Source organism: Lissotriton helveticus, chromosome 1_1, assembly GCF_964261635.1.
Source record: "Lissotriton helveticus chromosome 1_1, aLisHel1.1, whole genome shotgun sequence".
NCBI classification, from domain to species: Eukaryota; Metazoa; Chordata; class Amphibia; order Caudata; family Salamandridae; genus Lissotriton; species Lissotriton helveticus.
In genome coordinates, this window is record NC_136057.1 from 62,386,161 (window position 1) to 62,403,704 (window position 17,544).

General features: G+C 42.5%; 1 protein-coding gene across 1 annotated transcript in view; it reads right to left on the bottom strand.

Annotated features, from left to right (window-relative positions):
• Window positions 1-263: 263 nt before the first annotated feature.
• Window positions 264-17,544, bottom strand: part of LOC144758345 (uncharacterized) — a 148,603-nt gene continuing 131,322 nt past the window's right edge. Inside the window, exons 5-6 of the mRNA XM_078646422.1 lie at window positions 13,494-13,507; window positions 264-1,157 (exon numbers count right to left, since the gene is read on the bottom strand). Coding sequence (XP_078502548.1) covers window positions 264-1,157; window positions 13,494-13,507 — 908 coding nt within the window. The remainder of the gene's footprint in view (window positions 1,158-13,493; window positions 13,508-17,544) is intronic.

Here is a 17,544-nt window from a genome sequence, read left to right on the forward strand (position 1 = left end):
CACTGCAGTGGTAGGGTCTTTCACCTGTGTGTGTATGCTGTCTTTGAAGAGCTGCTAATCGTCGACAGCTATTCACACATTTAGGTCACCTGAATAGATTTTCCCCGAATTGTGTTCGCAGATGAATTTTTAATGTTGAAGGGTCAATAAAACTACATCGACATTAAATGCAATTATATGGATTTTCACAAATATGTGTTTGCTGATGTCTAGGTAGGTTTTCGACTAAAGCTCTTCACACATTCACTGCACTTAAATAGCTTTTAAACGGTGTGGGTTCGTTGATGACGTTGTAGCTGTGATAACCAATTAAAGCACTTTGCACATTCACTGCACTTGAATGGCTTTTCCCCAGTGTGTGTTCGCTGATGTATTTGGAGATGTGATAACTGACTGAAGCTCTTCACACATTCACTGCACTTGAACGGTTTTTCCCCTGTGTGTGTTCGCTGATGTCTCCTGAGATGTGAGGAATCAGTAAAACTACTTCCACATTCACTGCACATATATGGTTTTTCCCCAGTGTGTGTTCGCTGGTGGCTCCTGAGGGTTGATAAATGACTGAATTCCTTCACACATTCAGTGCAATGGTATGGTTTTTCCCCTGTGTGTGTTCGCTGGTGGCTACGGAGGGTTGATAACTGACTGAATTTCTTCACACATTCATTGCAATGGTATGGTTTTTCCCCAGTGTGTGTTCGATTATGTTTTTGTAGGTCTAATAACCGACTGAAGTTCTTCACACATTCACTGCACTGGAATGGTTTTTCCCCTGTGTGTGTTCGCTGATGACTCCTGAGATTTGAGGAATAACTAAAACTACTTCCACATTCACTGCAATTGTATGGTTTTTCCCCAGTATGTGTCCGCTGATGTGATTGGAGATGTGATAACCGACTGAAGCTCTTCACACATTCACTGCACTGGAATGGCTTTTCCCCTGTGTGTGTTCGCTGATGAATCCTGAGATTTGAGGAATCACTAAAACTACTTCCGCATTCATTGCAATGGAATGCTTTTTCCGTAGTGTGTGTTCCCTGATGTCTTTGGAGTTGTGATAACTGACTGAAGCTCTTCACACATACAGTGCAATGGTACGGTTTTTCTCCTGTGTGTGTTCGCTGATGATCTTTTAGAAGTCCTAATTGACTAAAGTTCTTCACACATTCATTGCTATTGCACGTTGCTTCTCCGATGTGTATTTGCTGATGGCTCTTTAGTAGTGGTGACAAACTAAAGCTTTTGCTACATGTGTATGATTCATCTTTCTTGGTTAGTGTCTCTGGGTCGGGTTTAAATTTGTCTGCATCCCATGACTGCGTTTCCTGACGAGCTAACATGGTTTATAAAGCACTTGTGTTATTCTCATATTCCCTGTATGTGTGTGGTATTTTGGATGCTTGATTTCAGATTTCACACTGAAATACAAAACTCACCCACTACATATATTATAATTGTGGCAAGTAAAGCTTATTTGTAGGTGGTTATGTCTTTAGATTACATAATGGTTTTGCATGTTTACGGGTAAAGATTAGTCTTCCTTCAGGTCGATGCAAATTGGGACAGTCTGTTGTTGATCAGAGACCCTCTCTTTCCTTTACCCTTCAGTTTTCTGGCTCCACTCCATTGTGCTTTTCTCTTGCTCCTGTGGTTTGGCCAGAAAAAGGTTACAATATACCTAGCACACTGAATGGTAGTGTGCCATCATTACAGGAAGCAGAGCAATGCTGTATCTACCTCATGCCGAACACATGATCAAAGCTGGTGGTGGAGGCCTGTTTATTCAGGAGGTAGTTTGTCGGTGTTGTTGCCTTAATTTTCTAGAGGTAATTTCTTATTCCTGTTGCGTGGAGGTGCACAGCTCAGACTCTTAGATTCACTGATTTGCTCTGGACTGCTTCTTCCAGGATCTATCAGTTTATGTTCAGGTTCCTCAGTTTCTGACTGTGCAGATCTTTTCCTGAATATTGGAGCTAATTTTTTCTAACCACTTTTTTTTTAGATTTGCGCGATTAATGTCATTATTCACAATCATTTGTGCATTCAAGGCTGGTTTCCTATTGGATGTAAAGAGATTTAAAATCATTAAATGGAAATGTAAGAGAATGTGAATACACAATATTTAATTAGTTGTAAAAGACATCTCTTCTTTACCATTTTTGAAAGTTACCAAGGGCTATTTCACCATACACAGATATTTAACTAAATCGCCCATTGAACATGTCACTCTTACCTAATTCAGAAAAGGAGGTGATTTTCCAGTGTTCACAGAGTAACTTAGTACAGAAAGAGCACTCATGGAGTGCCCACTCACTAGAGGTACAGCTTTAGGAAGATGCTCATAGGCAAGATTTCATTTAAACAAGAAGGGATTGTGGAATAAGGGATGGCTCAGGATGTGCTGCTGTCACTTCAGTTTCAGGAAGTGTATAACAACAGTAACCCTTTCATGAACTACATGACAAAGAAAACTCTTCATAAAGTATATAATAAAGGTAACGCTTCAGGAAGTATATTATTATTGGCAGAATCAATTAGGCGAACCAGAACTTGATATTCATGATACTATATTGATGGCCAAAGAGGTCTGTTTATCAGCTAATTTAAAGTCTCAAGTTTATAAGACAGTGTTTAGACTTTATTATACTCCTAAAAAGATGGCAACTTGGGGCCCTTTATATGATGGTAAATGCTTCCGTTGTGGCAGGGCGGAATCAGATATATTGCATCTTTGTTTTAGTTGCCCTAAACTAGCGCACTTTCTAACTAGTATAGAAAGTTTTCTCTCCATGGTTCTTCATAATTCGGTCAAACTATCTCCCACTCTTATGGTATTAGGAAGGGGACAAGCTGTTGGAAAGGGCACAGTACTTGGTAAACATAAATACTTTTTTTTTCTAGCCACTACTGTAGCGCGTTTATGTATTGCAATTGAATGGCTACAACCGGATGCACCAACATTTGAATTTTGGAGAGCAAAACTATATAATATATATGAAATAGAATGGAGTTTGTATGCATTAAAAGGCGCTAGGAAAAAACAATTAGGCTTGTTAATTTGGGCTTCCATTAAAGAGCATCTGGAGGAGATATGATTGAGAAATATTATCGATTGCTCAAATGTTAAGAACTGGCTGATTTTTTTTTTCTCTGTGTTATATTGTATGTATAATAATTCTAGGAATTTAACTGGTTTTGTCACTTGATACAACCGTGGAAATAAAAATATTTTAAAAAAAAAGGAAGTATATAATAAAGGTAACTCTTCAGGAAGTATATAATCAAGGTTACGCTTAGGAAGTATATAACAAATGTAGCTCCATTCACACTCTACTTGACAATACTTTCCAGTTCACACTGGATCAGCTGAAGTTCCAACTCCTGTCTTTACTTTTCTGTTTGTTAAGTTATCTTTGCCACATTCCTAGGGATGGTTCAAGCATTTGTTGGAAGATTGCAGCATTTAATATAGAGATTCCAACACAGGCAGTAATATACCTGCGATATCTTTTTTGTCTTTTTCTATCTTACCATGGTTTCTGACAATGTTTTGCGTTTGGTGCCAGCATGCTACTCTGTGGGTGGATGGAGCATTGGCAGAGTGGGACAAGATGCCTGTTGCTTGAGGGTGAGTGCAGCATTTACACCGCTGTACATTTCTTACATTCAGCTTTACCTTACTCCCCATTCATCACCTTCCATACTCCCTTATGACTGTGTACTCGCTCAGCAGGGTTCATTGACAGATAAAGCAGGGGAATGACTCGATGCACACAGCAGAAATCAGGTAATGATCTGATAGTCAAACGCCCTGGTTGGCAGTACAAGGATCACAAGCGTAATTAGAGAAGCTCGCCCGGGACATACAAACGGAGGAAGTGCACAGGTAGATGCTTATGTGGTACAAACAGAGGAGGCAAACATGTAGGTACACACTCCTTTATTTGCGTCTGTTTCAGGCCTTTACTGAGCTGGGAATTGGTGTGCACTATATCTTAATCCTGTGGCTGATAAAGGCACTTGCTGCAAGGGTGTTACCACTTTGACCCTTTACAAGAGGGGAGCAGAGCCTTAGAATGCACAACACCTGGAGACCTCCTGCCTAGAGGGGAAGGTGTGGGTGTAGGTGTCAGACAATATCAGCAAGGGACATAAAAGGATCCTATGAAACACAGCGGCAGAGAGGCGAAATCATCAGCCCAGACAGAGAAGAGCTGGGTCTTCCACTGTTTCCGGATCAGTAAGTGATATTGAATCTTTCTAAGGTCAGGAGGCATAGAATTCCATCGGGTCAGAGCTAAGACATTGAAGGAGCAACCTCTCATTCTGGCTCTGCTATGATGAGGGATGAGGGTCAGTCCCCAGTAACGAGCACTGCGGGTGCCGGGGCTTGTGAGTCCACCGCTACTCGTAGGCCTGCAGCACGGATTGTGCCACCCATGTACGGAGCCCGAGAAAGGTATAAGTGCAGGAAGTTTGGTAGGTCTGAACTCAGCTTCTAAAAACGCAGCCTTTAGCGAGGGTGCCCTTTTCATTCCGAGTTCATAAAGGCCGCTTTTAGAAAGTGGGTATTATTTAGCTCGGTCATCCCATGTGCCTCTGCTGGAATGTGGATTGCCTGTCTGGTTTTTGGAAGACAGATGGCTAGGGCGCATCGTGGCTCCCGATAGTCTAGGTAGGTCAGGAAAAGGCTAAATAGACCTGGTTTACAACGGGGAAGAGAGAGGAGTTTTCTTTGCACCTCAAAGGGCCTGGTATGCCTCTGACAAAGCCGTCTCCACCTCCTGCCAGGAATTCATGCCAGAGAAGGCCCAATTGGTTCTGGCCAGACATCAACACCCTCTGCCTGGCAGATCAAAGGATTTTTGTGTACAAATGCTGTGTCCCGGACCCCTGAACTTTAGAACTCATTTGGATCAAGAAGACTGCACAGAAGGAGAGCCGGAGAAACTACTGAAAGGACTGACTGCTTTGCTGCGTACTTTGCTGGGCTGACCTGCAGTGGATGCTTCTGTCTTGGGCAGTGAAAGGTCTGGACTGGACTTTCTGCAACCAAATTGGTTTACGAAGTCTCAGGAAAAGCAAAGACTCCAGGTTCTTTGACCCGCATCACTAGGGACTGTGTGTTTTGTGCTGCCATTTGAAGAACGCCACCCAACGGCGTCTACGGCGAACCTACCAAACCCATGTCCTGAAGGCACTGCAAAGGGCACCGCTGCAACGCCGCAACGCGATCCTGGTCTCACCGACGACACCTGCTGACGCCATCACCTAGCTGCTGCTCGCATCGCGACCTGTGGGCACCGCACTCTGTACCGCCTAGCTTCACGCCGAAGCCCTGGCACCTCAGAAGGCACTGCTGCCATGCCGCACCACAAACCTGGTCTCACCGACGGCGCCTGCTGACGCTATCACCGAGCCGCTGTTCACACCGCGACATTTGGGCTTGCCTTCCTGATGCCGCCAAAATTGACTACACGGCCTGCACCGTGGTTCGGGGGCACCGCTCGTAAGTTACACAACGCACCGCCCTCATCCCACACCGCAGCCTTGGCCTACCCTCACTGGCGCCATCGACTCCAGTTCATCAGCCGACTACGACGCTATAACAACAACAATGCCGCTGCTTGCACCGTGACCTGCTGGCACCGTGACGAGCACCGCCTCCATCTTGCACCGCGACCCTGGTCTCACCGACGACACCATCTGATGCAGCCACCATGCCACTGCTCGCACTGCGACCTCGGAGCAATGCACGCCGCCTCGCAGCACCAGACGCCTGTTGGTGCCAGCGCTCCGTATCCCATCAGAAAGGAGCTCGACCTGCAATGCGAGTGACTTCAGGACCCCATCGCCCTGCATCTCTGAAAAGCACTGTTTGTGGGTCTTCCTGACCCCAGAGTTGGCTTGCGACCATGCGATCAGCCAGAACTGTTTTTGGATTTGTTGTTCACGATGTCGTGATAGCCCCGGATGGAGCTATTGACACCAAGGAACTATTTTTAAAGCATATTTGGATAATTGACTATTTTGAGGTATAGTATTGTGGATTTTTATCGTATTTTGTCTTGTCTTAAGTATATAAAAATTGGATATTTTTCTAAACTGGTTTGGTGTCCTTCTGTAGTGCCTATACTGTTTTGCTGTTGGTTATGTGCAAATGCTTTACACACTGCCTCTAAGATAAGCCTGGCTGCTCGTGCCAAGCTACCAAGGGAGTGAGCAGGGGTTATTTTAGAAGTGTAACTCCTTTATCCTGACTAGAGTGGTGGTTTCTTCCTCGCTTTGGCGCAAGTCTGAGCTAGCCAGAAATCCCATTTCTAACATTGGTTGTCAGCGTGTCGTGCGTATCGTCACGGTTGGCAAAACCAAGACGACAGGCTGGTTGGCAAGATGGCAGCCGAGCCCGTGCACGCATGCGCGAAGACGGACGCCTGCGCATGAGAGAAGGAGGTGGCTCTTAAGCCCTCCTCTCGGTCTCCTCTATGCTTCGCGTTCGGGTTTGTTTCCTGTTTAGAGTGCTTCCGGGTCACGGTGATCGGTGGTGGCGTTTCAGGAGTTCGGCGTTTCGGGAATTCGGAGCTTTCCCTTTGTTGTGTGATGTATTCCTATAGGTTCTGTATCGATCCCCCTATTCCTGACCCTATTCTGGTTAACAAACTAACAAGTTAACTAGCAGCCAGCCCATGAGGCAGAAAACCCCCATGATGCAGGAACCGTTATCTGATAAAGCCACACTACGGCACAGGAACGTGTTATCTGATTAGGTCATAACGCTTGCCATCTAATTAGACAAGCGATATTCCTCCAGCCCCTGATAAGGCATACGGAGTTCTCAAAACAAATCAAACCTATGTCAACCTGGGAAAAACCCTGCGGCCATTGTTTTGATTTCTTCGAGAACTTCAGCAAAAGAATGTGCTAACGACCAAGTCGTATGACATCCTTATTGACGTATCTATGTCCATCCTTACGTCAATCTCGGCACCTTAAAGGTATAAATATTACCGATATTGCCCTATGCAAACACACGCGGTGGTGACGAGGACGGAGCAGCCAGACTTGCCGAAGCCCAGAGCAGAGCAGACCCCGCTGGCGCAGCCCCGCCTTCTTGACGCGCTGAGAACGAGACGCTGCTTTCTCCTGCCGAGAAATCCAGCTCCGGCGCTTCCGGGTAGCCCTCGCAGGCAGCCTGGAATATCGAGACCAGAGACGAGAGATACCATCCCTCATTCATCCTACATTCCAGGTACAGAACTGAATAACCCCTCACAGAGAATTCTTTAGTCATTCACTTGGCAAAACAAACTTAACTTAAACTGTAACTTTCTATTCCCGCCCACGTATTAGGCTTAGGTCAGGTACACGGGGTAGGCGTAGCTAGAAACACCAGTTGAGTACGATTAGTCAAATGTATATGTGTATGTATATATTTTATTCATTTTAAACCTTCATATGGCTTAGAAACCATATCAATGTGTTTACAGTATTATTTTATACTTCTGCTTTTAATGTATGCACTTTACTTAACTATAAGTATTGCAATAATATCGATCCATTTCTCTTGTATGAGAAAAGAGACTGATCAATAAATAACATCTTTTATTGAACACGCCCGTCTCTTCCTTTTCTCTACAATCTGATGAGACTAAGAATGCACGTACTGACTGAGTAAAATAAATTGCCTTTTGTTCACACGACTCTCGAGATACACTCTTGATTAGGGGAGAGCAAAGTTGTCATGTTCTATGGTTGTCAGAAACTAAATCCCTTCTTGTCTATCCAGGGAGGTTCAACTCCTCCTTGCCTATTCGAGAAAGTTTCTAGTGAACTCTGAGCTAGCTGGCAAACCCAAAACTTTAAGTCTAATATCGACAGTAGTAGACCTAGTTAACGTCTGGTCTAGGCCTATACTATTGAAGGTATTATTCCAATGCGCAGAGCCTATTGGGATAATAGGAACTACACTACATGGCGCCCAACGTGTTTGGAAGGGCGATAAAACTAACGTAAGACATTTAGAGTAACTCAGTCGTGCTTTCTCACTCAGACCCCTTTTTCCCATAATACTCCAAAGACGTCTGGAGTGGGTGAAAGGTCATATCCGCCAGACCTCGCAGGAGGGAACTCCTATGTATGGTTCTTGGTTTAGTCAACGTTGAAGGATACACTGTTCCAAAATATTGTGCATCTAATCTTTGTTTCCATAAGAAACCTGATCTGCAAACAAAAGAAATAAGCTTCCTGTCGGTAAAATGGGAGACAGTGATGATGAAAGAGAGGCAGTTAGATTAGCAGCTGAAATAGCAGCAGCTGATACTGCGCTACAAGAAGCAGACCAGGATATAATACTCATCCCGGTCATCAAAAGGAAATCTATAACCTTAAAGCTTATAGAAAACGGACTGACACCTAGAGGTGGTACAGTCATATTCGTAATTGAGGCACACGAATATCGGCAGACAGAGGTATACTATTCATGGATAAATTTTCCAGCAGCAAATGCTGTAACAAAGTACTTCCACTATTACAAAATAGAGGAACCTCCTGAAATGTACACTCCTTTCGAGGAGGTGGAAGTACCACTCAAATTTCAAGAGCACCTGCTCTTATTTGATGGCACCCTAAAACATAATAATCACATCACCAGGCTCGGTCCTTTAGGTAGACCAGGAGCAACGTGGCCGGTCCTAGCCGGATACACACCACATCCAGACATCGAAAGAATGTCTGCAGCAGATCTTTTAATACAACTAAAACAATTAATAAAAGTACATAGACAATTAGTCCAATATGTGATGCGGACTTCAACAATACAACCAGCAATTAAAATTCCACAGCTGACCCCTCACCAGGGGAACACAAATAAAATTACACCACAGAACATACAATCCTGCCTAGGTAAAGTACCGGCTAAACGGGAACAAATACCATTCTGGTTAGCACAGAAAATCACCCAAATAGAGGCGGTGTTTCCAGACACCACCCCGTTAGAAAAACACAGGATTCTGACTATCTGTCTTCCAATGGGAATCGCACCACACATTGAGGACTGTGACACTTGGGGTACAGTCTTTGCTTCCATTTACACAAAAACGCACGGTGTTCCATCCATTTCGGTAGTACCAGATGTGCTAAAACAAATTCAAGACGAATATGGTCCAGAACCCGCTTTAACTCTCGGTATGAAATTACTAAAAGACTTCAAGCAGGTCTCGGCTATATTATTAGCCAACATAAAGGGAGAAGCAGCAAACGTGGCGATCCGCCAGAGGTTAAAAGAGACAGATATAGCAGACCAACCAGCTGAAATTGCCAGAATCATAGAAAAGTCCTATGAGGAACTAGGTAGAGATAGTTTAGGTGGAATACCAGTAAAACCACAACTGATTGAAAGTCCTGAAAAAATATTTTTTAATAATAATTCAACATCACAGAAAAAGAGCTGGGATGGGAACAAGCAATCCAATCCTAAAGAAAAGATATTCCAGTCCAGAGGAAGGTCTCCTAGGCGAAGAGAAAAATCTCCGAACCAAAGACACAGGTCACCCCAAAGTGACCCCTCTGGGAAAAGATATAACCTTAGAAATAGGGATAATATAAAAAAGCCTGATAGATATCAAGACATTGATACACGTCCCTCTCAATCTTTTCAGACTTCCTCGCAGAAATCGGAAAGAAGAGGACGATCAGAACAAAGAGAAGAGCACGCCAAGTCCAAAGACAAGGAACCTGCTCAGCTAAAAAAGAAATTACAATTTCCAAAAAAGAAGGTAGCCAGCATTAAAATAGTTAACAATGCCGAGAATTCTGAGGACACAACTGAAAAACGGAGAATGGGCTCAGACAATGCTAGACAGCGCAGCAGAAGTGAGCATAGCTCGCAAAGTCCTGATGAATCATCTGGAGACAGTGGACACGAATGAATATCTTCAAGTGGAAACTGCAGACACCAGAGTTAGCAAACTTCACAAAATATATGAAATAACATTTCGTATAGAAGGGGATAAGACTAGAAAAATCAGGGGACTATTTTGGGATAATCTCTCCAAGGGCTATGACATCCTTCTAGCTGAAAAAGACTGGCCACCAGAGTTTGTCAGGGAGTGCCCTCATGGCGAAGAAGTAATTATGCCTGCCTTCTCAAATCATATCCCAATTCATAAAAAATACACACTTGCTAGAAAGTGGGCAGTAGCTCAAGCTCCTGCTTTATATAAAAATCACGTAGGATGGGATGAGGACTCTCCTCCTCACAAAATCCAGTTAAAATCACAACCTACTGCACAAAGGCAGTACCCAATTAAGCAAGAAGCTAAAAAACAGGTAAAAGAAATCCTAGATCAGCTAGAATACCAGGGGGTGATTGAAACTTGCACCTCACAAATGAACAACCCTTTGTTTCCGGTCTCCAAACCAGACAATTCATACCGTCTAGTTTTGGATTACCGACACCTTAACTCATGTTGCAAAACTTTTGCAGTGCAAAACTCGCATAGTGCTGCACTAATGAATAACATAGTGCGCAAAAAATACAAAACAACATTAGACATCTCTAATGGATTCTTTTGTCAAAACATAGCACCAGAGAGCAGATATTTGTCTGCGTTCTCAATAAATGGCACTCAAAAACAATTCTGTCGGTTAGCCCAGGGGTACAAGAACAGCCCGGGAGTATTGTCAGCGAGAGTAACAGAATTACTACAAACATATGATGACGAAGCATTATCTTATGTCGATGACATTTATTTAACAGATGATGACTTGGATACTCACTTGAAAAGAGTGAACACCATAATACTTGGGTTCGCAGCAGAGGGTTACAAATTCAACTTTAAAAAATCCAGCATTGCCCATCTGACAGTCCTGTTCTTAGGATATGAATTATCAAGTGAAGGCAAAAGCCTGGCTGACAATTTCCTAGAGAAATGTGCCGTACTCCAAGCACCTAGAACACTAAAAAACCTACAGTCAATTCTAGGCTTCCTAAATTTCGGAAGAACATACATTGCAAATTACGCAGAAAGGGTCAAACCCCTTTATGATCTGATAAAACCAGATTTTATAAGAACCAGTTGGACTCAAATACACACAGAAATTCTGAGATCCTTACAAACAGACATGTTAATTAAAACAAAATTAGAAACACGTGACAACACGCGCAATCTTGTGATTCGAGTCATCCCAGGAAGATGCGGATTCACATACCTGACCTCTAATGAGGGAGAAAAGGTACCAATTGCATTCAAATCACACTTGTACACAGAAGCTGAAAAGAAATTCAGCATTAAAGAAAAAATTGTTCATGCAGTTCAAACCGCAATAGCTAGAGAAAAAGATCAAGCTGACGGTAGACGTATCACAGTCAGAACAGCAGAATCAGCCTTTGAGGCATTAACAACACCGTGTAATTTACCAACAACAACATTGAATCCGGAATGGATACAATGGGTGAATTCAATTACGACGGACAAAGTATACTACTACTTTGATCCAGAACTAGAGGAACTAAAAAATCTAGACTATGAAATAACATTCCCTCTGCCAATCGACATTCTGCCCTTACGACAATACGCTTGTGTAATCTATACAGACGGACATGCTCAACCCTCCGTTTGGGGAGAACAAGCATACAACCCCACATGTGAGATTACAAAAGAAGTGTGGCGAGGAGGTAAACTAAGACCTCTATTAACAAAAACACACTCAGTAGAAACTAATTCAGAACAACAGACTGAAATATTAGCATTGAAAATGGCGCTAGATAATGCGGATCGCGAATTCCCGACACTTATAGTGTCCGATTCATATTACTGCGTCAAATCATATAACAAGGATTTGCAGACATGGATTCAAAACGGTTACAAAGATGACACAGGTGCAACAATAAAGCAAAAACTGCTTTGGGAACAAATAGTTCTGTTACAAAGAGAACTACCAAAGACTCACGTGATACACTCACTGAGTCATCAGCGTGATGGCGTTCACGTTGCAGGGAATTCATTGGCTGAGACAGCCACAGCGGCAGCAACTAAATCGGCTTCCGTAGTTCGAAAAAAGCGTACAGCGAAGTATATTGACGGTGAAACAGTGCTGGCGGTGAAAACGTCATCAAAAGGCGACTGCTCAGCGCTACCGATCAACTATCCACTCAATTATACATACATAATCGATGCAAACTCCGTCCCTTTTGCTCGAATCCCTGGAGTGGGGGATAGAGTGATTCCAAACATGGACAGGAGAAACTTGTTAATCGCAGACGCACATATGGGCGAGGGTCTCAGACACCTCAAACTAAAAGATTCTCTGGAAGAATTACAATCAAGGTACTGGTGGCCAGGCATGAGCCTGCATCATACCCTGTTTGTAAAAAACTGCCCAAACTGCAACAGGAATCGCAGTGGTGAGAGAAACGGTGTAATACCGTGTCGTTTCACTCCAGAAAAAATCAACAGTAAAAAGCAAGGCTTGCGATTAACATATACAGGCTAGTTTCCACTTATAATGTAGATCACCAGCACTCGGCTGACGTCTGGACTGTTATACAAAGATTTGCGAGTCTAAATGGCATATACGCTAAGAGCATGCTACGTTTGACCATTGTTTTTCACTCTAGCCCTCCAGCCTGATGGGAAACATGGCCAAATGAGCATAGCACAGCGGGAATCTTCTCACTTCCTTCCTGAGGGATACGGGATGGTGTAAAGAAAAAACCAAGGCATAAAGCAATCTATAACGGAAAGGATATTAGGTTCGGGAGCTGGGTGGGTCAAACATCTAATAAGTGTCCAACGTAGTCTAAATAACTTGCCAAGAAATTCTCTGAAGGGATTCAGTCCGTACGAATTATTATTTGGAACTAGGATGTTAATCTCTGACCTTGACAGTCAAACTTCAGTGGTGAAGGAAAAAAGCTTTGATATCAAAGACCGTTTGGCTATTTTGCAGGACTTAAACGAAACAAGAAAAGACCTGAGCAACATAAAGTTGAAACAACAGCCAACAACCACTGAAGAACCACCACCTGTCCCAGCAAGACCTGTCTGGATTCCAAAAGTCGGGGATCTAGTCAGAGAAAAGATTGCGGTAAAGAAGGAATTTGGGCCTTCTTACAGAAAAGCAGTTCCTGTCTTGTCTGTCAACGGGACAAGATCAGTTGTACTACCGCCGCTTGCTGGTAAAAAGGAGAACCGAGTTGTATCCATCGACCTGGTAAAACCACAATCATGTGGCCGATAACAAATAGTAGGCCAAGTGGACTCCCCATAAGTAGCAGAACACCAAGGTTTGCTACCAGTACAGAGGTCCTAACAAAGAGGCTAATCACATTCGAAACGCCTACACAAGAACAACAAGGACTATGCAACAATGCAATGGAACTTAAACCTCTGAAAACCCAAATAAAAACATTTAGCAGAGACACACCAACCTATAATGAAGTAACAAACGAATATGCAAGAAACAGTAATCCTGAAGCAATTGGAACAATTGACAGAACCGCATCCGGCTACTTCATAAACTTCGATGATTCCTCCGAAGGCTTCACTGAATCAAAGACACAGCCATCTACACAAACCTTTAAAGATAAAGTTAAAGTACTTTTGAAACAACTGAAAGAAACATATCTAATTTCTCCATGGATTGAATTCTGGGTGGGTTTTGGTGCATTTATCCTCATACTTTGGCTCATCATGATACTAACATTGGGACGCTTCATTGAGGGAAAATATTCCAAAATGGACACAGCAAGTCAGAAAATCAACTTGATCCTCAAACCACACACATCTTCACACGTCGAGAAAAGATAACTTTCTTCAGTCAACTTCACAGCCAATCCTATACCGGGTGGGGTAGCATGGGACAACACTGACTACGAAATTTATGGTCCGGTTGAAATCCTGAAATATCCACACCAAATTAAGATCTCATTGAGTGACTTTGTAAAACCAAGCTCATTTGCTGATGATTGGGACTTCGAACGTATAAATAATATGATGTCTGACCTAGTGATGTCTGCTAAATTTACCAAACATGATTATTTGCAGGGTGCTACAAATTATGATAGTATGTACTGTTATAACCACTATGGTAACCATTTTCTACATAAATCTGCACAACCTAGAAATGTTTTAAATTATAATCAATGGGAACATTGTGCAACCCCTCCAAAAGGAAGCTCAAGAACCTTTTATGACAAATATCCATATTTTTCAGGTTTTAACACAAGTAATGCTGAAACATTTTATTTCAAATTGTCAAATAAGACAGGGACAAAGAACATGATAACAAACACGAAATTGATATATTCAGACTCATTCTTTGAAAAAATGAATACTTTTGGTTTTGATTACTGGGACAAACATGTTGAAGTGAAAAGTGTTTGGGGTACAAAAGAATGGCAAGTACAGGGTATAGAATCTTTGTTTAGAGCCTGCATGATCCCAGAACAAATTATATTTTTAAATGACACTGTTCAACAAACCACCTGTCTTGGCCTAGCCAAAATCAAAGACTTAAATAAACCGTCTATCCCAAAACCAACAATGAACAGCAATAGCTCTACAGATGAAGAGATAGACGTAAACTATGTATTAAACAAAAACAGAACACATCCAGATTGGGAAAAGTGGTTGATCTGGCCCACAGATACTAATAACTGTCAAGACAGATTCCTGAACAAAACACAGGGGTTCAAAATGACCAGGCCAGACCCTAGATATCCTCAAAGACAACACCCAGGGATAATAACCACCTACAGTGTGGGCAAATTATGCCTTCAATGGCTACAAACTTCCACACTGGCAGAAATTAAGCAACACCTAACTTTACTGACTGATGGTGCTGACTTGCGTGATTTCACTATGGGACCACGCAAACAGCGTCAAAAACGTTTCATAGCAGCCTCTGTATATGCAGCATACAATGAGGCCTGGAAGGTGACTCAAATTGAGACAGCAGAAAGGATACGGGAAATTGACCGTATTAATTTGGAAAAATCACTTTCTGTAGTGGACAATGGGTTAATGACTCTGTCCTCCAGAATTTTTTCTCTGGACAGCATTGTGTCTTCAGCAATCGACATATTATCGCAAGACTTACTGTTGTTACAACACGGTCAGTCTCAATTGCGTTCTATTGTACAGCTTGGCTGGACGTTACAAAATCTGCGTTCAGGCTATGTGCCTTGGCGTTTAATCAACACAACGTCACTATTCCATATCTTTAACCTTACTGATAGACAAATCAGTATGGCACAAAAGGGTGCTGATTATACAATCCTGAGCATTGAGAAACTCGAAAGATTACCAGTGACAATGTCAGAACGACCTGTCAGTGAATGGATAATACATGGGATAATTAATATTCCAATTTCAACCTTCAGGTTTCAATACTGCCAAAAATATATACAGGCTGGCATGTACGAAAAATTAGGAAAAGGGTACATTAAAACAACATGGAACTTGCCCTATTCACATGCATGTGTCAGTAATAAAGGACAGAAAGTGTTTCTTAGTGGCAATAATTGTGCAATGTCACTAAGCGGTACACTTCTGTGTAATGGAATTAGTTTGCACGGAGCCTGTGAAGGGAACTCAAATAACCTTTCATGTCACCAGCAAGGCGCACCTGCAACAGAGATAGAACCATTCTTTCAAAGACTCTATAATGGGAGTTACATTCTAATTGTAGATCGCAGATGTTGTAGTCTTATGCCCGGGACTCCTTATCTCGTAACTACGACTGCGAAGGTCAAGTGCTGTGGACACTCATTGTTCCCCAGCTCCTTTCCAGACAGGGAGGCAAGGGCATGGCCCAACTTGAAAATTACTTCTATTCGAATAGACACTTTAAGCAGAATGAAAACAGTGCTTCTTCAGACGCCGACCAGGCTCACGTCATCAAAAGAAACGTATGATCTCCAGGTCGCAAGGACGACTGCAGAGATACATTCATTGTTATCAACTAATTCCCCCATACATTTCGCAGAAATCCTGAATGAAATCTTAAATATTTCTGATACCAGTGGAGTCTCAAAAGTATTTAAGACAGTATTTTCGATGGCATTAACACCATTCAAAGCCATACTGGGTATTTTTCCAGATTTCGTCCATTCGATTTTTGGCGGACTTCCCCTCATTATGGGACTAATTGCAGGAATCCTATTCCTAGTCCTTATATTTCGTTATGGCAAACCATGTCACAGACAAAACACCTGCGACAAGGGAAGAAACAATCCGAGCCATTGGATACTGGGACCGGATATCAAAAATCCTGGGACTAACCTGGCTTAGAGACCTGAACATGACTTGGTTTCTATCATTTCGACCAATGTGGCATCGATGTGTTTTACCTGTATTAAGGTGCCTGCTATGCGGAGAAGAATGCGTGTTAGACACCTGTCTGACGCTACAATCGGATGCGCCAATGGATGCAGAAACATTGTTGAGTCCGATAAAGGCTCATGCTTTGTGCTGCCCTCAACGGCTACCAATCCTGATGACGGCATTCGTGGAAGCTTCACCATCACGATTAAGGGGTAGTGAAGTTCAAGATGAAAGCAGCATCGATCAGGTACGACCTTCTGTCATCATTCCAAATCAAAACGCCAGTGGAGACAATCATGCGACCGAATGCATGGTTACACCTTTTTCCGAGTTAGTGGAACTCTCCCAGGAAGCTGTTGACAGCTTTTTCGAAAGCCTAAATGATATGATGTTCTCACCAGAGCAGAAATAGAGACTTTTGAGCAAGCTCGCACACGGCGTTCCCTGAATTTGGCCTTCAACTTTAATAACAGAATACCATGAACAATTTTCCCTCCAGTTCACGGACAGCAATTTTTTCAGCAGCCCCAAAATATTTTTGCATATTTTTCGGGACACTATCTTCTGCTTAAAGTAAGAACTATTCTTAGAGAACTAAAATTTCTAAAATTTAGATAGCTTATAGACATTAGCTGCCCGCTGGTATGTTCATAATCATTCTTATTCTGTGATGAAAGGGTCTCGAACCTTTTTTCTGTATTAAGAGCCATTTCATGTGTGAATTTTCATATACCAAATAGCAATAATGTATACAAATGCGTGCTTACTTTAGCAATATTCTACAGCTTGAGTGCATACTATACATATGACTGCATTTTCCGTATATTTGATAATTTCAAAATGCATTTATGTATTTTGGGGTGGTAAGGTATACACAATACTCTATAGTATGTTTTACTATGCATAGATTAGTAAATATGTCCATAGTTAGCGTGGAGTGGGTGTGATGTATTCCTATAGGTTCTGTATCGATCCCCCTATTCCTGACCCTATTCTGGTTAACAAACTAACAAGTTAACTAGCAGCCAGCCCATGAGGCAGAAAACCCCCATGATGCAGGAACCGTTATCTGATAAAGCCACACTACGGCACAGGAACGTGTTATCTGATTAGGTCATAACGCTTGCCATCTAATTAGACAAGCGATATTCCTCCAGCCCCTGATAAGGCATACGGAGTTCTCAAAACAAATCAAACCTATGTCAACCTGGGAAAAACC